The following is a 21,540-nucleotide window of genomic DNA, read 5'->3' on the forward strand; positions in this document are numbered from 1 at the left end:
CACTTGCAGCCATGCTTCTCGTTTTCTCACATGCTCTGGCAGCTAGCGCGTGGCCGCGTGCTTTTACTCAAGCGGCGTTCCGGTGCTCTCTGTCAGCAATACACCACGTGATGACACGTTACGCTCGTGTTGTGTTCAAGGAACCTGTCCTTGGCCAGGAAAAACAGGCACTCGCTTGTTTAATTATTTTGCGGTCTAGATTTCTTTAAAATATTTTGAAGTGAGAAGTTGTCCGTCAGTCCGTGACGGACAGTATATGAGTAAGTTAAACTTGTATACTGTATATTATATAGATTAATTACACACAATGTACATTATTTAAAGCCTTTATTTGTTTTAATCTTGATCATCACAGCTTACAGCATATGAAAAACCCAAATTCAGTTTGAATATTACAAAATATCCGATAATTAAAATGAGTTTTAATACAGAAATATGGGATTAATTAAATGAATTAACTTTTCCACGATATTCAATTGTATTGAGATGCACCTGTACAGTTAAAACTAAAGAAAATCAGGTGCCAAATAACACTGCTTACCAGTAAGACTGTTCTGACGTAGGAACATACTTTGGTCGCGTTTCCAACCGTGACGGCAGGATTTAAGGTACGTTTGTTAACTGCTAATGTTGCTGCTGCTACCGTGTGCATGTATACTGGCGTGTGTGTGAGACTCACCTGGGGAAGGCATCAAAGCAGTACGTCTTGCGTGTGTCAGGGAAGGCCACCCGGAGCCCTGACATGAGTGGTGAGTGGAGGATAACAGCAGCACATTCATAGCGGGCAGCCAGGTCGATGGTGGGCACCGTCCCAATACTCTGACCGTACAAGATGATGTTCTCCGGAGCTACATCATACCTGTACACAGCACACGGACAAGCCAGAACAATTAGTTCATTGATTTAATACAGAAAAAGAAAAAACATTTAAAACGAATAAAGACAAGAACAAAACATGCATTTAAACCGGGAATACTCAGTATACTTTTAAAGAGATACTTATTTTCAGGTTTATAACTTATATTTCCAGTTTTAATTAATATGCTACAATTTAATTTTTTTTCATATTGTTGTCTGATTAACCTGTATTCACCCTCTCTCCTTAAAGGTGGGGTAGGTAAGTTTGAGAAACCGGCTTGAGATACACTTGTTATATTCCATGGAATGCTCTTAACATCCCGATAGCAATGAATATCTGAAGTGCTTTGATAATAAATCTATAAAAAAAATGTCATCTGTGGAAGCCGTAGCGCTGTAACAAGCACGACCAAGCGGATTTGATTGCCGCCCTGTCTGTCAGCCTTCCATCTCGTGCACGCACAAATGTATCTCGTGCCCTCATTGGGCGTGCCGTCATTGGGCGTGCATTGCAGCAGTATTTCAATGACTCGCCAGCAACAGGCGGCCACTTTCACCAGTCTGCTGACGTCAAGTGCGCGTTCATGTGTGTTGGAGGTGCTCTGTCAGGAAGTCTGAAGGAAGGGGCGCATTCTTTTCGGCTGTGTACTTTCAAATGTTAGTGCACTCGAGCCGGTTTCTGAAACTTACCTACCCCACCTTTAAGACACCCGTAAGGAAAAATCCATGTATGCTCTGATTGGTGAGTGTTTCTGGGTCCTTCGTATCTGTATTCTGACGACTGTAACAACGCTGTAGTGGCACTTTCAACCTATATTTTGTACAGTTCAGACATGACAGCCTTATGGACGTCCTGACAGTGAAATGTGCAAAGGCAGTTTCAAAAAAGAAAAAAGGTGTGCGCTCTCCACAGAGAAAGCGTCTTTAGATTTTCACAGTATTTATATAGCACCTAGACATTTCTGAAAATCACAGACATGGCATCTTTAAGCCTTTTGAGTGTTTGTGCATACATGCGTGTGAGGTGTGTTGGGGTGGGGTCAGGTGCAAACATTGTGTTTATTATTTATTTATAGATCTACCCAGCAGTTTCCTGTGGGGAAACCTTATAGCTGGATACGTTAGTCTAGTCGGCCTGACTGAACAATCTCTAATCTGAGGATTGCGCCAGTTTGAATCTATGGCAACCCCCATGGAGCCCAAATATCTGTAGCCGAAGAGTGTGTGTCCAAAAGTGTGTTTCTGGCAGGGGAGCACTTTATCATAAATGATCTTGCTGCACATGGGTTAGGTTTCTATGAAACAATATATTGACAACATATCGCCGCTCTAACCACCGCTGTATTCCCACATTGCTTATCATTTAGGCAGCATTCCTACAAAACTGTGTCAATCTGTGTAGTGCAGTGTTCAGCAGCAACTTGATAACCAAACATCTAAAGATGAATGACTACATCTAAATTCTTTAGAGCGCACTTGGAAAAAACTGTGGTCCGGTAGGGTCAGGTATAGAATGTGTGTTGCAGAATACAGAACCATTTGATATATGACCTGGACATGGGCATGGTTTCTCCCGACTTCTCCTCTTAAGGACAGCAGGGGGGAAATCAGCGCTGACAGAAAACAGGCCCGTCAGGCAGAGAGAGGGAGAACCTGGGACGGGATGTTCCTTGCCAGAACTCCCAACCTTGGGAGGAAGATTTGAGCAAACCTCCCATCCTGACAGGGCTGGGAGTGCAGAGGCCTACTGTAGCAGAACCTACAGTCCCTACAAACGATTTATGATTATAGCCATAACAGGGCTATGCTACTGTAAAAAAGGGCTCATGCATACATACATACATACATACATACATGACAAGGAAATAATGTTTGTTTTTAAATCACATTTCCAAGTTTGACCGTGAGTTCTTCCCTTCAAGCTGGCAGTTAAAATAAATAATATGCAGATAAATCCGTACAAAGAACATGTATTGGAACGACTGGAGACCACTGATCATCAGTAAGAACGATTACTAACACAGAACTAAATGAATAACAAATATGCAATCTATCTTTAGGAGCGGTGAAAACAAAGAAAAGGGCAAGGCATTTTGCTAAAGCATGCTCTAGTTTCTTAAAGGGGACCTATTATGCTATATTTGAAAAATATATTGTAGGGCCATATCTATACAAAACATGCCTGTGCAGATCACCCATTGTAGCCTCATACCTCTCTTTTGCAGCCCTGTTCCAAAAAAGCTGATTCTGTGACCGTAGGTTTAAATGGAACAGATGCTGCTAGCCACGCCCATTTGCAGCGTCATACAGCTCTCCCCTGCGAAGAGAGTTTTCTACCGGGAGAAACTCAGCTAAACGCTGCTGTGAATAAATGCCATATTATGTTCCAAACCACTTCAAGCTTTATTTCTGTATGGAGCTCAAACCTTTCTCTTTCGTAGGGTTTACCACATTACTTTACACATATTCTCCCCAGTACAGCGTTATCTCTGAGGGTTAGCATGCTTGCTAATGTAAACACACAGCATATTACCCCCAAAACACGCCGTGCATTGTTTCTGATACAGCATATAGCTTGACATGTTCTTTCTTAACCTGTTTAGCCCTAAGCCTGTTTTTCATGTCTCAGGCTCGAAAATGACATTCCCAGAACAAATGACCATATCTACCCTTCTAAAAGGGTAAAATTAATAATCTCTTTTCTCAAAGTAATGATAAACCAGTGAGTTAGATGTAGAAAAGTCAGAATCAATATAGATGTTTTTTATTTTTAAAAGAAAATTCAGATTGAACATAGTAAAAAACTGTAAATTATAGTGTCCGTCCAAAAATTATTTTGTACTTATAGTGAAAACTACCCTTGGACAGTAAGTGTGCGAAAAAGTACACGTCCCACCGTCCGGGACGTGTTATTTACAATATCGGACAAGTAGATCTTTCAATTGACTTGTCCGGCGGACAAGTGACGTTTTTCGGCCTGATTTATTGACAAATTATTGATACATTCAGTTTACAAAAGGCAGAACTCATTCGCAAATTGTACGTGTCCGCCATTGTTCGTTTAGAAATGTTAGTTTCGGTTCTGCTTGTCGATTCCTAAGGAAATGCATCTCGCCGCTTTCTGTACAGTTAGACGGGGCGGAGCGGGCGGGAAGTGTAGCACAGTGGCAGGGTTGGGAAGCAAAACTCGGTTCCGAGTAGGAACAAATAACAATTGTCCGGTACCGGGATTAATAAGAGTTGTGAGGACAGGAGGCGAGGCCGAGCCCGCGGACTGCAGCTCTCTCTCTCTCTCTATGCTCCGTATCAGCTGATCGCTGCACGGCGCAGCTCAGCGTCTCTCTCTCTTTCTACACACAGCGGATCCGCTGCCCGTTTAACAGCCTCATCTTTGTCAAACGTTCTTATGTTCTTTCTCTAACACATAATGAAGGTTATTAAGCGTTTTAGCTCCTGTGTTGTTAATATTGACCGCCATTTCCTTTATGAAGTGAAGCAGCCTCCCTGTGTGTGTCCTCGCGCTGTCCTCACATCCCCGGACCCCCAGACTCGGAGGAGCACAGGGATGTCAGTATTGTTTATGAAGCAGGGTAAAGAAAGTACATTATTGAAATGAAAATACTATTTATTTACTTTTACAAACAGTGAGCAGCTGGGCAGCTGCAGCATGTGTATTGCAGGACATGTGCAAGCGTCTTTGAGTTGTAGAAAAGCGCTAGGCCTATAGGCTATAAATATAATGTATTATTATTATTATTAGGTTATGTCCTATGTGTTGGAGATGTGTGGTTGGACTCTGTCTCACAGGCAGGCTGCAGTGTAACATCAGAGGACACTGGGCCAGTTGTACATTCTCAAACTGCACCACTTAGAACTAACTAAACAATGCAGAGATTATTTTTATATAATTGTATTCAATAACCGTAAGAAATTAAACAGTATGAAGTGATTTGTAAATAGGAATACAGATTTGACTTAATGTTTTCATAAATATATTTTTCTCCCAGTTTGACTTATGTTTACCCTCTCAAAGAACCGGAATCGAGAACCGAAAATAACCGGAATCGAAAAGCAGAACCGGAATCGTTAAAATCCAAACGATATCCAACCCTATGTGTAATGCAGTAAAATCTTACCGCTCACTTACGTTGAGCGGTGTCGTAAAAACCGTGGAGAATGTAAAATACGATGACGAAGAAGAAGATTCCAGTGGCCCCAATTTTTGTCCATTCTGGACAAATGAAAAATGTATTCGGACAAGTAAATTGCCAAACTCACTTGTCCATGGACAAGTACTCTCTAAAAACTTTTTCTCACACTGAGTAAGGTAGACTAAAAGCTTTAGGAATCCAAAGTACAACATATAATAAGTACCCTGTATCATTGATGCAAAATAAGTTAAATGTGACATTTTTAGAGGTTTAGCAAAAAAAAACTCCACCTCTGAGGTGATTTGGGTGGAAATGGGGGTTTTACCGTTTCTCTGGAACCCATTGGTCGATTTTGGTGATTGACATCTCTTTCTGACCGTTAGAGCCAATAAATAGTTAAATAAATAAATAGTTAGAGCCACTGCATTATTATATACTATATGTATGTATAATATATGTATTTAGAAAAAAACTGATGGGTGACAGTCACAGATGGGTGTATGTTTACAAAGGCCTATTACAATATACATTTTCCATGCATGTCTCCAATTATTACTTTATTTATTTATTTCAGTTTCTTGTGTGGATGTTCCTTGCGAAATTCAGCCAAATGCAGCCAAAATGCAGCCCCCTGCTGAAGAACTAGAAGAGAAGGAGTGGACCAATTACAATGACATCAGTACTGATGATGAGCTGTTTTACAGAGCAGATTATCTGCTTATCACCAGCACACCTGACTCCATCCTTGCTCCAGCCCCTGAAGAGCCCAGCCTTCCACTGACTGCAATAGAGCCCACCCTTCCACTGACTGCACTAGAGCCCACCCCTCCACTGACTGCACTAGAGCCCACCCTTCCACTGACTGCACTAGAGCCCACCCCTCCACTGACTGCACTAGAGCCCACCCCTCCACTGACTGCACTAGAGCCCACCCCTCCACTGACTGCACTAGAGCCCACCCCTCCACTGACTGCACTAGAGCCCACCCCTCCACTGACTGCACTAGAGCCCACCCTTCTACTAACTGCACTAGAGCCTACACTTGCTCAAGCCACAGCACCAGACCCCACCATTGCTCCAGCCCCAGAATACCTCACCCTTGCTCCACTGACTGCATCAGAGCCTGCCATTGCTGAAGCCACAGTACAACAGCCCACTCTTGCTCCTCCCCCCCAGAGCCCACTCATAAACCACCAATAAGACAACCATGTGGCCCCAAATGCAGAAGAAAATGCTCTGAGAAATGTTCAGAGGACAGACGAAGAGAAATCTGGGGCAAGTACTGGGATGTGCCATCCCCTGAGAAACGTTCCTTCAGTGTATGCCAGGTACCGACCGCTAAAGTCTGTGGTGATGGAAAACCAAGTCGGCGGGGCAGGTCTTTCATCTACAGGCTGAAAGATGAAGACCAGGTCCCACAGCAGGTGTGCAAAATGTTCTTTCTTTCAACTTTAGGGTACCACCCAACCAACGACAGCCTGGTCCTTTCAGTGATGGGCAAAGACATCTCAACTCCTCTTGCTCCACCGAAAGATCAGAGAGGGAGATATGCACCAGCCAACAAGCTGGACCAGAAGCCATTGCATGAGCACATTGAGTCCTTCCACCCGACTGTCAGCCACTACCGCAGGGAGCATGCCCCATGGCGCCGCTACCTCCCCAGTGACATTAGCATGAAACTCATGTATGCTGACTACATAGAAAAGGACAACAAGTGCTCCTACGAGTCATATCGAAAGGCTGTGAAGTCTTTGAACATTAGCTTTACTAAGCTTGGAGAAGAGCAGTGTGAGAGCTGTCTGCTGCAGGAACAGAATGTGAAGGCTGACCACCAGGTGGAGGCTGCAGTAAACTGCCCACTAGTGTTGCACGGTGTACCGATACTTGAAAGGTACCGCGATACCCTGCCGTTAAAAACGGTACGATTCCTCCGTTTCATTAGTATCGGTACTTTAAGAATGACGGGGAAAAGTACTCCCGTGAAAAAGAGCCGTTTTAATAAGAGCCGTGTGTGTTCAGCGCTCTGCTTCCACTCCCTGCACCTGCAGCCGTGCCTGCAGTCCCGCTCCTCTTAAGCACGTTCTCAGTCCCTCCCCTCTCTCTTGCACGCGGCCACGCGCTAGCTGCCAGAGCATGTGAGAAAACGAGAAGCATGGCTGCAAGTGGGAGTGCAACTGCCGCTGCGCCTCGGCTTGTTGACAAAAAAGACGCCAGAAGTCTGTGAACGGGCCGTTCAGGTGTTCAGAGCAGAGCTCCCTGTCGGAGCGGCAGAGCGTGATGTGCACTGAAAAGTTTTTCTGTCGCAATATTATCGTTGAGCAAACTTAACTAGCAAACTAGCATAACTAACGGCTAACGTTAGCTTTAGCCTTCGTTTTCTATTAGTTTTTTTCATAGGCTATAAACGGAGGTGGTATAAGTATATATCTTGTCCTTGAGTAAAAGTAGAAGTACCCAGGTCTTGTACTTGAGTTAAAGTAGAAGTACCAGAATGTAGGAACTATCCTGCAATCAAAATGTTCCTTAAATAAAAGTACAAAAGTATTATCATCAAAATATAGTTAAAGTAGCGAGTAAAAAGTACTCAGGTCTTGTACTAGAAGCACCAGAGTGTAGGAATATTCTGTTACAGTAAAAGTACTGCATTCAAAATGTTCCTCAAGTAAAAGTATTAAAGTAGCGACAGTAAAAGTAGTCGTTGTGCAGATTGGTCCATTTCAGAATAATATATATGATATGTTTTATAATGATTGATCATGAAAGTGTTCTCAAAGCTGGTGAAGGTGCAGCTAGTCTGAATGACTTTGTATACTGCAGGGTAGCTGGTGGATTTACTCCAGGTGGAACTAAAGTCTGATTTAACATTTGATTATATTTCACATCATTCATCCACATCTGTGAAGTAACTAAAGGTATTAATACATGTAGTGGTGTAAAAGTACACCATGTACCTCTGAACTGTAGTGGATTAGAAGTACAAAGTAGCAAAAGAAACAATGAAATACTTCGGGTGCGTTCACACCTGCCTTGTATAGTCCGGTTGAATCGAACCCTGGTGCGTTTAGCCGCTTGGTGCGGTTCATTTGGGTCGGTGTGAACGCAGTCCGAGACCTCTTAAGTGAACTAAACAACCGGACTCTGGTCCGCTAAAATAGGTGGTCTCGGAGCGCTTGCTTGCGAACTCTGGAGCGGTTCATTACTGGTGTGAACGCAGTCCGCACCAAAACATAGGAAGCGCAGTATTTACGTGTCACAAGAACGCGGATATCTTCAAAGATCTTTAGCGAAAGAGTCTTTCAAGACATCCGCGGTTGTTTAGATAAAGAGTAAAGCAGAATTAAGTGTTGAACAGTGTCGTGTAAAGTAAAAATTCTCCTTCAGCTACATAAAAGTAAGAACACCTGTCGTCGGTGAAACGCCCCTCCTCTGCAGAAGGTCTCTCATGGATAAGCAGGAAAAGAACACCGACAGACTGATCAGGAGCCCGACGCGAAGCGGAGGGATCTAGATCGACATGAAGGTGTTCTTTTCCCCATAATGACCGCGCTGCTGCACATTATCCCGCTTATTACATGGCCACATTCTCAACAAAGTAACGACATGACTCCCAATATTAATTGAAATGCTTTTGTGGATTTAGAAAATTATTTTATTGATTTAAAAAATAGTTGTATTTAAATGTACATGCATCCGCTAAGAAAAATAGTCCGTTGTTACTGTTTGAACTAACGTAGCAATGGCAGAAACTGCTTCGATAGCTTCATGATTACAGATTTGAAAAAATCGTTGCTTTCTTTAAAAGTAGCACAATTCATTATGTCAAACCTTGGGAAGTATCTAGATATCCCTGCCCTAATGCCAAAGTAACTGGCAACTGAATATGTGTCGCCGTCTGACCTATGTCTGGACCGCTGCGTAAAAAGGAGGGTTTCTGTCCGTTACTTCTCCGCTGTTTTCTTGTCGCTCTTGTCTTGTCAGTTAGTTTCAGCCAAACTGTATACAGTTAAATCGACCGGACTTCTTTGTGCAGATGTGAGCGTCCTTAACAACGGTCAATACATCCTTGACAGCGGTCTGTCTGTTCTGGATTAAAAACGGGTCACGTTTTTTTGAATTGACCAATCAGAATCGAGTATTCAACAAAGCCATGTAATAATGTTTTTTAACGGACGTTGTCTGATTATATAATCATATGTTTGTTGATCTCCAGACTAACAGCAGCATGAGAATAACCTGCCGAAAGTGCCGACGCTCCATGGCGGAGGCTCCGCTAGAAATTGCCGGGATTTGCGTTTGTACCCCCTTAATGTCTGACCAATGGTTGAACAGCATTTCCGAGCACATGACTTGTGTTTAAAGTTTATAGTCCGTTTGAGTTTTGCCCGTGTGAACGCAAACCGAACCTTCTGAAAAATGAAACAATGTAACAAACTGTCATCTGGTGCGCACCAGAGAGCGGACTATTAGGTGTGAATGCACCCTTAAATAAAGTACAAGTATCTCAAAATTGTACCCAAGTAGTACTTGAGTCTATGAACTTAGTTACTTTACTTGTTGAGTTGATGAACTTTACACCAGTGGCTATACAGATAGAAAGACTAAGCCTTGCACAGAGGCATGAAAATACATTTTCAAAATGCTCAACAGTGCTGCCAAAATGTTAAACTCACTGCTACACAATTAAGATAAATGCTTTTATATATATTTATATTAGATGTGACTCTTTGGCGTTTCTGTTCTTAGTAACACTGCTGCTTTAGTTGTTCTGACTGCTAAAATCATGTTATTCCTAATTTTAAAGCCGATATTCCGTGGGGTCGGGGGGCTCGGATCCTTGTCACCTTTGTCATACCTGATGAGTTTGCATCCCTGATTATATTTAAGACTGTTTCCCTTTTTTTAAGAAAAGTATCGAAAAAGAATCGGAATCGCAATTCTTGACTTGGTATCGGTATCGAAACCAAAATGTTGGTATTGTGACAACACTACTGCCCGCAGTGTGAGAAGTGGCAAATACATAAAGATTCCGCAAGAGAGAGCAAGCTACACTACCAGTCCGATGCAGAACGGGACTGGCCTGAAGATACATCGACCGGAAGTGTAGATCTGCAGAAGGTGATCATGCTCCCACGAATGCCTGGTGTCAAGTCAGCTGTCTTCACAAGACGGATTGTGGCTTATCATGAAACCTTCACGTCAGTTGGGAAAAAGACCAACAAAAAGAATACCATCTCTGTTGTCTGGCACGAGGGGATTGCAGGGCGGAGTGCTGCAGAAATAACATCAGCCTATGCAGCAGCATTGGAGAAGGAGCGGGACATCAAGCACTTTGTCTTTTCTCTTCACTTGTGTCTATAGTCAACTCACAGACCATCTCAACTGAAGACATCACCCTTAAGTTTTTCCAGCCAGGGCACACATTTATGAGTGCGGACAGTTTCCATCATGGCGTGGAGCAGGAGATGAAGAGCAGACCAGGAGGAGTGGTCTATGATTTTTGACGACTTCCTCTCTGTGGTGGGAAACTCTAATTCTAAGAAAGTTGAGGTGGTGGAGCTAAAAAAATTAAGGAGTATGTTTGTGAAAATATCCCATGAGGAGGAAGACTTCACAGAACTGGATTTCCTGCAAAAGAAATGTCAGCTAAAGATACCCACCACCTTGAGGCCACAAGAAGAGGGATATCCTCAAGAAGCTTGGTCCCCTCATGCCACCCAACAGGAGGCTATTCTGGAGCTCCCTGCATGTGAGCAACACTGATGAAGAATAATGAGAGGTTAGAACAAGAAGGATAACCATCACTAATATATGAATAAGATTAATTGTTACCAATAATGCATTTGCATCACATTCGATTTAATCTACTATCTAATTTATGGGAGAGAACTTTATGGAAAGAACATGAATTCTAATTTTGTATACCATCAGCATTTGCATTAAATACTATACATTTTACTTTCTATGCAAGTGAATGTATTTGTAGGATGTGACTTTTATACACTATTAGAAAACATACACACTACATCATCAAGTTTTATTCCCTCTACGTTTTATCTGAAAACGTTAACCGATATTTAACCTAGGGCATTGTTACCTATTATTGCAGAATCAGATGTAACTTGCAATTTAAGGAATAAGAAGAGGAGTGTTAGTGTTGTTTCAATTCAATACAACAATGGGTTTATAAAATAGGTCATAATGATGTGAGTTGGTAATGCAACTTTGTCACCTTCAAATACATGTTAATTCCATCTCATTTGCATTATATTTTATTTAGGTTTATATTATATTGAGCCTAATTTGCACCATGATCACTACATTTTATGTAGATGTTATCAGTAACATAAACTGATTTTATATTGTGATCAGCAACCAAGTGAGCGATTACATGGAAGTTAATGCCTTTTGCCTTGGTATTACCCCTTGTTATTTTGCAGACAATGCAAAGGCAGAGTACATTAACTTCTGAAAAAAGGTCAAGATTTTTTATGTAGATATTTAACTTCATTAAAAAAACAAAGAATTGCAACATTTTCAATATTCTGCCTACAATTCATTTTTCTCAGTTCTACACTCTGGCGAGTTAAGGTCTTTTGCCTTTGTAGGGCAGTATAGCTGTCAAACTGTGATCCCCAGTTCAATACATTTGACAAATTCGACTTGGTTTCTATACTTATTTGAACATGTATTTATTTCCCCAAAAATAAATGTAAAACAATCTTTTTTTTTGGAAAAAACATTTTTCATTTTTTACCCAATTTTTAATTTTTTTTTTTATATAGGATATGTACATTAGGGATCGACCGATATGGCTTTTTCAAGGCCGATACCGATACCGATTATTAGTAATCAAGGAGACCGATAACCGATATTTGGAACCGATATACATTTGCAGTAAAATCAGAAAATCTATAGTGTCAAAATGTAGAATAACACAAACTCCAACACAACTCAACACAACTTCTTTGAAATGCATTTAAGCATATATTATGTTTAATGAACTTTTAAACATCTTACAACTGGTTTCCTCTCTGTGCCCTTTCTCTTTAGTGCAGCCTTCTGCTATGAGTTAGAGAGAGACAAGAAGTGGGGCTGCAAGCTGACATGCTTAACTAACAATAATGCTTAATTTATTATATCAAACCAATGCCTGTCTGTCTAGCATAAAATCCCAATAAACTGCTAGCAACTGCAAAACACTAGTGCTAGCTAATGTTTTGCAAACTATTAAAAGTGAGGCTATTACAGTAGACCTAACGTTAGACTAGTAGCCTCACTTCTAAACATTTGCTAAATACATTAGCTAATGAGCTTCACATATCAACCTGAAAAACTGCGAGGCTTCACTCGCAGCCCCCCCTCCGCACCACAGTTCCGCTGTGAGACGCTGCACGCTGACTGACTTCCCGCGTCACTGTGTAACTGGGAAGCTGATAGAATTGGATCAATAGATCGTGCTATTTTTGCAACTTCAGCATATGGGATTGGGATGTTTATTGAACTTCGACTTTCAACTGATTTACCTTTGAAACACATGTATGGCTCTGCCGCTCAGCGCTGCTGCTTGCCTCTGTCTGTGTCTGCGTTCTTAGCACCTGCCTGTAATCTGAGAAGGTCCCGCCTCTATGGCTGGCTCCCGCCCGGAAAATCTTGTTGATTGACACTTCAGTAATAGCCTATCAGATAGCGCTGTGGGCGGGACATTGCTCGTGTACAGAGAGTGGTGACTGCAGACAGAGAAACGGCCGCATCAGAGCCAAAGTGTTATCGGCAATTTTATAAAAAAAAGGCCGATACCGATAATCGGTCAAATGAGGAATATCGGTCCCGATAATCGGCCTGGCCGATAATCGGTCGACCCCTAATGTACATTTCGGTCGAATATACATTTGCTTTCAAATTCCCATCCCTACTACTAAGAGATATAGTGGAGTTAATTGATGATCTGGGGGTGCTTCAGCAAGACTGGAATAAAGCAGATTTTCTTTAAAACATCAGATGAGCAGAAGCCCTGGTGAGCAGCTTGTCAATGCATTATAACTGGTTTTGCACCTTAGGTGAGCCTGAGCCGTTGTTGAAGCTAGCTTTGTGCCTCATTTTTATCAGCAAGTGATAAAGACACAGAGACCCTAATAGGATCTTGTAGCATGTATTCACCAACAAATACTGTATAGAGACACTGCACTGTGCTTTCAAAGGTTAAATCCATAGACTGTATATATAAATGGACGTAGTGTCCGTGACGTCACCCATAGGATTCTGCAGAGTTGCCGAGAAGCCCTTAGTAGGCGGAGTCGGCCACTAACGGCTCGACTGTGACGTCACAGTCTAATCCCGCCTGCTCCAAATAAGGGCAAAGAGGCGGAGCCGAGGCGGGACCTGCTGCCTCCGAACTGGAGGTAAACAGAGCTAGCTCAGGCTAAGAAGCTAAGCTAACATGAAATACATGCATACCACGTTACTGCCAACAGTGTAGTTCCCCTATATAAACGTTACATTCATAATCAAATGAGACAATGTGCAAGAGAATTAGCTATATTTTGTTATTCTTAATGCTTGTCATTCACACGTTGAGAAAAGACGGACTCCACCGCCCGGACCTAACGGAGCCGCAGTGGTCTAGCTCCGGGACGCCGGCTGGAGCTAGCCCCCTGTGGCTCCGTTAGCTCCGGCGGCCACCACTGGGATAATCGGGTCCCCTATTAACATTTGCTCCCGTTTAGCATTATGGGCGTCATAGCCATAGACTATAAAAGTCTTACCCAAGGCTGAATCATAAACTAAAATGTATATGTATGCATAAAGGGTTACGTCCTTAGCTGGCTAATGAGTAGCAAGCTAAGCTACCAAGCACACAAACACCTGCGAACGGGGTTAACATGTATAATATTATCATTTTAGACTTCTTGGAAGTTCTGTTAGTACATTCAAGCGCACAGCACAACATTTTAATTGTCTGGTATTTGTAACAATATTCCCTTAAAAGGCACAATCACGGCTAAAGGGTCAAGTACAATAACTACAACTAACGATAGTTACGGCTGTAACTATGGTTCTATGAGTCCCGGATGACCGCCAGAGGCGGTGCTTTAGCACTGGATATGTCCATCGCGCGCATGCGCAGCTCGAGTACCAATAACAACAAAGTCACCTGTGACCCACGTGACACCGGCTATATCAGCCGGTGTCGTCAGAGGATCTGTTCCCCGAATATTCTCGCGAGCACACAAGAATTCTGAGTGACAGGGAACTCTGGCGGTCATCCGGGACTCATAGAACCGTAGTTGCAGCCGTAACTATCGTTCTATTTCGTCCCTACTGACCGCCAGAGGCGGTGCTTTAGTACTGGATGACTTATACCAACAATGTCATGAAGAATCCAAGCCCTTGCTCACCACTGGAAGCAGCGGAGCTCGGCAAAAGGACCACGCCCAAAGAAAGGGGAGTGGCGACATTGACCTGATGACAACTGGAGAATGTGCCAGAAGACGCCCACGACGCCGCGGCGCAGATGGTCTCCAGGGGCACCCCTCTCAGGGCAGCCCAATATGTTGAGATGCTCCTTGTAGAGTGGCATCTCAGCCTGATGGCAGGGGGCGGCCACTGGCCCGTAAGCCTGTGAGATGGTATCGACAACCCAGTGGGGCAGCCACTGGTTAGAGGGCCTAACCTCCTTTAGTGCCGCCAGGGCAAAATCAAGAGTTGCTCCTCCTGCCGTATACAGGCAGTAGCCTTGATATACGGCCTTTGGGCACCCCCAGGGCACAGCAACTTCGACGTGCCATACTCCTGAATGTCAAAGCGTGCCGGGCAGGCTGATTGAAGTGGGTTTGTGGAAGGACCCCGGGCGGGAATGCCACACGCCTGCGAGTCTCACCTCAGGCATGTATTGTTTATGGAGAGGACATGCACCTCCCCGACTCGCTTCCCTGAGGCTATGGCAAGCAGAAATGCAGCCTTTGTGGGCAGCCACCTAAGCCCCACCTGGGCCAGGGGCTCGAAGGGAGGAGATGATAGGGCATCCGGCAGCAAGAGCAGGTCCCAAGCCGGAGCCCTCGGGGTGCAAGGGGGACGCTGCCGTAAAGCCCCTCTCATAAAGAGGGACACCGACCTGTGGCACCCCGCCGTGGCGCCGTCGACCCGAACATGTCGGGCAGAATCGCAGCCACATAAATTCAGAGTGGAGTGAGAACGTCTACTATCTAGAAGGGACTGTTGTCTAAGCAACAATGTACATGCTGTCCCCAAGGAACACGCACATGCTTGCCCCCCAGTTGGGGTAGAAAGTGCGTGAGTGCAAGCTGCACGGCCCGAAGCTCTAGCACGTTGACCTGGCGCGCACTCTGCTGGGCAGACCGCTGACCCTGAACGGTCCTCCCCTGCCGCACTGCACCCCACCCTGAGAGACATGCACCTATGGTGATGGTCTCCTGGCGGGATGGGGTGGCGCCCATGGGCACGCCTACCAGGAGATCGGCCCTGCCCCTCCAGCGTGATGGAGAGTGGAGCAATGCTGCGACACCCTGACTTCCCTGTGCCTGTGCCACTTGGTGTCCAAGTGAAGGCTGTTCAGCCACATCTGCATGGGGCGCAACGACAGCGGGCCTAAGGGCCCAGCGGCCGAGGCAGCTGCCAGTCTGCCCAAGGGCCGGAGGAACTGAATATAAGGCACCCTCTTGCCCGGCCCACGTGGAAGTAGGCATCCCTCGGTTGAGAACCACTCCACCTGTGCGTATGCAGTAGTCAGCATATAGAATGGCAGCACCTTCAGGAATCTGTTGATTCCTCTGAGGTCCAAGATCGGGCGAAATCCGCCGACTTTCTTGTTCACGAGAAAGTATGCCGAGTAGAATCCCCTGGCTAAGCAGAGGGTCTTACTGGGTTGATTGCGTCCTTGGACAGAAGGACGGACAACTCTTGGCCCAGAGGTAGGGCCCCTGCCGGATCGCTGACGACTGTCAATTAGACCCAGCCGAAGGCTAGGGGCCGGGGCTGCGGTCCGTACCCCTGGGTTAAGGTGAAAACCACCCAAGGGACGGAAGTACAGACTGCCCAGAAACTGAGTTGCGGCTGGGAAAACAGCCGCCGACCACCCCCGGGATTTCAGGGCCCAGACCCTGGAGCCTCTTGGGGGGGGTCCGGTAAGGCTCTGGGGCACGAGGCCGCCTGGAAGGCGGGCGACATGGGGCACGAAAGTCATTGGGAGGCGGTTGAGTGGGCCGCTAAGACCTCTGCAGACCACCCCTGTAATCCGGCGGCTGAGTGCGGCTGCTAGAGCGGCCCCTGGGCCTGCTGGGAGTGGGCACAGGTCTGCGAGGACCCGAGTGCTGCTGCCTGGTCTGCCTAGCTTGGGCGGCACGCTCCAGTGCCTCCAGGGCAGCTGACCTAAACAGCTCCCCTGGCTCGACTGGTACGCTACGGAGGACTCTCAGTCAACCGAAGGAGGTGCGTCAGCCGAAGGAGGGGCGCCAACCGAAGGAGGGGCGCCAACCGAAGGAGGGGGGGGGGGGGGCCCGCTAGCAGCCCCTACACCGGGCCCAGACTGAAGGGCCAAGAGGCGACTTCATCATGCCCCTATCGGCAGCTAGCCGATCCACTTTAGAGGACAGCCTGTTTCTAGTCCTTCTATTGGGGGGAGCACACATAGCCATCGCTCCCTCAAGTCACCGGGAACGGCCGAATTGATCTGGAGGAGGATGTGACAAGGAGAGGTGTCTGTTGGCTGCTGCCAGACTTTCCACCTCAGTGATTCTAGCCACTCTGAGCACCCGAGGCATGCAGCTACAGCTCATGCAGGCGTTTACCGTGAGAACCTCCCTCAGATGCTCGAATTTCGTCCTCACTGCCGCGGCCGAGGCAGGAGGGGCAGCGGTCGTGGCCGTCCTCGGGCTCAAGAGAAGCCATACAGGCACTACATGAATGAACCATTCTGTAAGTAGCCAGATGCAGCGTAGCCGGGAGCGGGTGCGGGAACACAGCCTTCACCAGCTACCTGCTTAATGGAAAGAGTAGAGCGTTGCTGCTACTCGCCGAACAGAAAGAGGGATGTAATTACACCCACGTTACCGGCAGAGGGAGCGGGAGCGAGAGCACTGCCTTCACCTGGCTGGATTAATAAACACGGCAGTTCAGCGTCTACCAGGAGCGGGGGCGAGAACACTGCCGGCTGAGTTAGAGACGAATGCCAGATGCAGCATAACCGGGAGCGGGTGCGGGAACACAGCCTTCACCCGCTACCTGCTTAACGGAAAAACAGGGCAGTTCCACGTCTACCAGGAGCGGGGGCGAGAACACTACCTTCACTGGTTGAGTTAGAGACGAATGCCAGATGCAGCGTAACCGGGAGCGGGTGCGGGAACACAGCCTTCACCAGCTACCTGCTTAATGGAAAGAGTAGAGCGTTGCGGCTACTCGCCGAACAGAAAGAGGGATGTAATTACACCCACGTTACCGGCAGAGGGAGCGGGAGCGAGAGCACTGCCTTCACCTGGCTGGATTAATAAACACGGCAATTCAGCGTCTACCAGGAGCGGGGGCGAGAACACTGCCGGCTGAGTTAGAGACGAATGCCAGATGCAGCATAACCGGGAGCGGGTGCGGGAACACAGCCTTCACCCGCTACCTGCTTAACGGAAAAACAGGGCAGTTCCACGTCTACCAGGAGCGGGGGCGAGAACACTACCTTCACTGGTTGAGTTAGAGACGAATGCCAGATGCAGCGTAACCGGGAGCGGGTGCGGGAACACAGCCTTCACCAGCTACCTGCTTAATGGAAAGAGTAGAGCGTTGCTGCTACTCGCCGAACAGAAAGAGGGATGTAATTACACCCACGTTACCGGCAGAGGGAGCGGGAGCGAGAGCACTGCCTTCACCTGGCTGGATTAATAAACACGGCAGTTCAGCGTCTACCAGGAGCGGGGGCGAGAACACTGCCGGCTGAGTTAGAGACGAATGCCAGATGCAGCATAACCGGGAGCGGGTGCGGGAACACAGCCTTCACCCGCTACCTGCTTAACGGAAAAACAGGGCAGTTCCACGTCTACCAGGAGCGGGGGCGAGAACACTACCTTCACTGGTTGAGTTAGAGACGAATGCCAGATGCAGCGTAACCGGGAGCGGGTGCGGGAACACAGCCTTCACCAGCTACCTGCTTAACGGAAAGAGTAGAGCCGCGCCACTACTCGCCCAACAGAAATAGGGATGTAATTACACCCACGTTACCGGCAGATGGTAAATAAGGCAGTTTACCAGGAGCGGGGGCGAGAACACTGCCTTCACTGGCTGAGCTAGAGGCGAGTGCCAGATGCAGCGTAACCGGGAGCGGGTGCGGGAACACAGCCTTCACCAGCTACCTGCTTAACGGAAACCAGGCAGTTTAGCGTCTACCAGGAGCGGGGGCGAGGACACTGCCTTCACTGGTTAAATTAAAGACGAATGCCAGATGCAGCGTAACCGGGAGCGGGTGCGGGAACACAGCCTTCACCAGCTACCTGCTTAACGGAATAAACAAGGCAGTTTAGCGTCTACCAGGAGCGGGGGCGAGAACACTGCCTTCACTGGTCGAGTTAGAGACGAATGCCAGATGCAGCGTAACCAGGAGCGGGTGCGGGAACATAGCCTTCACCAGCTACCTGCTTAATGGAAAAACGAGGCAGTTTGGCGTCTACCAGGAACGGGGGCGAGAACTGCCTTCACTGGTTGAGTTAGAGACGAATGCCAGATACAGTGTAACCGGGAGCGGGTGCGGGAACACAGCCTTCACCGGCTACCTGCTGAACGGGAAGAGTAGAGTGGTGCAGAAAAAGGGATGTAGCTACATCCGCATTACCGGTAGAGGGAGCGGGAGCGAGAGCACTGCCTTCACCTAGCTGGGTAAAATTAAGAAGCTTAACAGTATACGCAAGACGTTAGCCGAGCAGCTGCTGCTAACGATCAAGCGAGATCGAGTCAAATAACACACATGTTTAAGACCAGATAACTAGCTTCTAAAGAAGAGAACAGGACAGAGCCGTAGTTACAGCAGTAACCATGGCCAGGGCTCACACGGCATCTAACCGTATTTACAGTAGTAACTATGGCCAGTACTTACATGGCTGAGAACCGTAGTTACAGTCGTAACTATGGCCAGCACTTACACAGCATAGAGCCGTAGTTACAGTAGTAACTCTGGCCAGTACTTGCACGGCTTGGAACCGTAGTTACAGTAGTAACTATGGCCAGTACTTGCAAGGTTTGGAACCGTAGTTACAGTAGTAACTATGGCCAGTACTTGCAAGGTTTGGAACCGTAGTTACAGTAGTAACTATGGCCAGTACTTACACAGCATAGAGCCGTAGTTACGGTATTGCCTATGGCCAGTACGTGCACGGCTTGGCACCATAGTTACAGTAGTAACTATGGCCAGTACTTACGGCTTAACCCCGTAGTTACAGTATTAACTATGGCCAGTACTTACGGCTTAGAACCGTAGTTACAATAGTAACTGTGGCCGGTGCCTAAAAGTGTCAGCCAACGGCTGCCCACTAGACAATATAATATTGGGAGGATGAAATCCTCCTTAATGGCCATACATGCAGAGCACACAGCACACACAGTGAAGATTGTTCTCTGCATATCGTCCTAGTGCTAGGAGTCTCGTACTAGGAGCAGTAAATACAACGATATAGCGCTACTGCAACCATACCATGCGTTTACCGGGAGCGAGAGCACTGCCCTCACCGGCTGAGTTAAATAATGAAGCTTAACAGTACATGCAAGGTGTTAGCCAAGCGGCTGCTGCTAACAATCAAGCAACCAAGTCAGAACACAATGTTAAGACCAGATAATTAGCTTCTAAGAAAGAGAACATCCCGCATAAAACCGTGCCTGGTTACAGTAGTAACCGCACATTCCGAGCACACAGCACCCGCCGTGAAGATGTTCTCTGCATATCATCCTAGTGCTAGGAGTCTAGTACTAGGAGCAGTAATACAACGATCTAGCGCTACTGCAATCAAACCCTATGCTACCGGGAACGGGAGCACTGCCCTGAGTTAATAGTTAAGCTCAACAGCAAGGTGTTAGCCAAGCGGCTGCTGCTAACAATCAAGCGACCAAGTCAGAACACAAATGTTAAAACCAGATAATAGCTTCTAATAAATAGAAAGTACTTACCTTACTTTCTGCATCTAAACGAAAAACGGGTTTAAAGTATGACCCTCTGGGCTTCCATACTAAATTGAATGAGGGACGCAGCCAAAGCTGGGACTCAAATGCTAATGATAGCTCGGGCACAACGCCACGAGCAGAACTTTCAAAAGAGCATAAGGGCAACTTTATGGGAGAGGAAGCGGGAACACTGTCGTCACCAGAAAGTCTAAGCCACAAAAAATAAGACGGTAGTCAGGACAACTTGGCTGGGAGAGGGTGTGGAAACACAGCCATCACCAGCAACAAGCTGACACAAACCTGTCTGTCGAGGCTCTGCACAGCGCACAGCCGGCCACAGCTCCTGGAGGACGCGTTAACGACCCGTAGCTCCGACTGTCAGTCGCGAAGCTGCACGCGGCCAGCTGTTTGCAGAGAAATCCCTCAGATACAACGTTCAAACCTGAACGCTGTAGGCTACAAAAATGTAGCCACGGTACCCTCGCGCAGCGAGAAGATGAAAGGAACAGATCCTCTGACGACACCGGCTGATATAGCCGGTGTCACGTGGGTCACAGGTGACTTTGTTGTTATTGGTACTCGAGCTGTGCATGCGCGCGATGGACATATCCAGTGCTAAAGCACCGCCTCTGGCGGTCAGTAGGGACGAAATAGAACTAACGTTGTAGCCTCTATGGTTGTAGCCTAGCAGTAGGGTTGCCAACTTCCAGAAATGGAGAAACGGGACCAGTGTTGCCAACTCCATAGTAAGGAAAGTAGCTATTGGCTGTCCGAAAAGTCGCCAGAAGTCCCTAAATGGCGCCGTCGCCTAATTTGCATATCATGTAATGGCGGTAAAATAACGTTCCACCCCCTTCAAGGATCAAAACTTGAAACCACCAGAGTAAATCCAGACGACAGTAGATCAGATGTCTCTATTAGAAAAAGTAGAAAGTATAGAAATAGTTTTAGTAGTTTTTAGTAGAAATCTCCCTTACAATAAAGGCAGTATAGTATGCCCGTGTGTCATCTCCAATAAATGGCTTCAACCATCCTTTAAACTCAGGGTTTGATTCCCACTACTTTATGTACTTTTGTGAATACAGTTTAGACTGTGACACGATGACCTACATGGATGTTTAGCTTGTCACAGAGAGGCACACACACAGTGGACGAGGTGATTAAGTGACTGAAGCTGTCTCGACGCGGGAGAGTGTGGCTGTCTCCTCTCTGCTCTGACTGCAGCTGAGCTGCTGCGGGAGGCAACTGTAAATCTGCGCGCCTCTGAGTACTATGGGAGGGCTGAGGGGCAATACGTGAGTCTCCAAACACCAGAAAAGTCCCTAATAACACCACTACAAGTCGTTAGATCAGTCGTTAGTCGCTTTTGACAAAAATAAGTAGC

General features: G+C 46.5%; 1 protein-coding gene across 1 annotated transcript in view; it reads right to left on the reverse strand.

Moving 5' to 3' along the window:
* abhd17c (abhydrolase domain containing 17C, depalmitoylase) overlaps positions 1-21,540 on the reverse strand; it is a 60,426-nt gene that overhangs the window by 28,571 nt on the left and 10,315 nt on the right. The window contains exon 2 of the mRNA XM_034107995.1: positions 680-859. Coding sequence (XP_033963886.1) covers positions 680-859 — 180 coding nt within the window. The remainder of the gene's footprint in view (positions 1-679; positions 860-21,540) is intronic.

The sequence above is a fragment of the Pseudochaenichthys georgianus genome, chromosome 3, assembly GCF_902827115.2.
Source record: "Pseudochaenichthys georgianus chromosome 3, fPseGeo1.2, whole genome shotgun sequence".
NCBI classification, from domain to species: Eukaryota; Metazoa; Chordata; class Actinopteri; order Perciformes; family Channichthyidae; genus Pseudochaenichthys; species Pseudochaenichthys georgianus.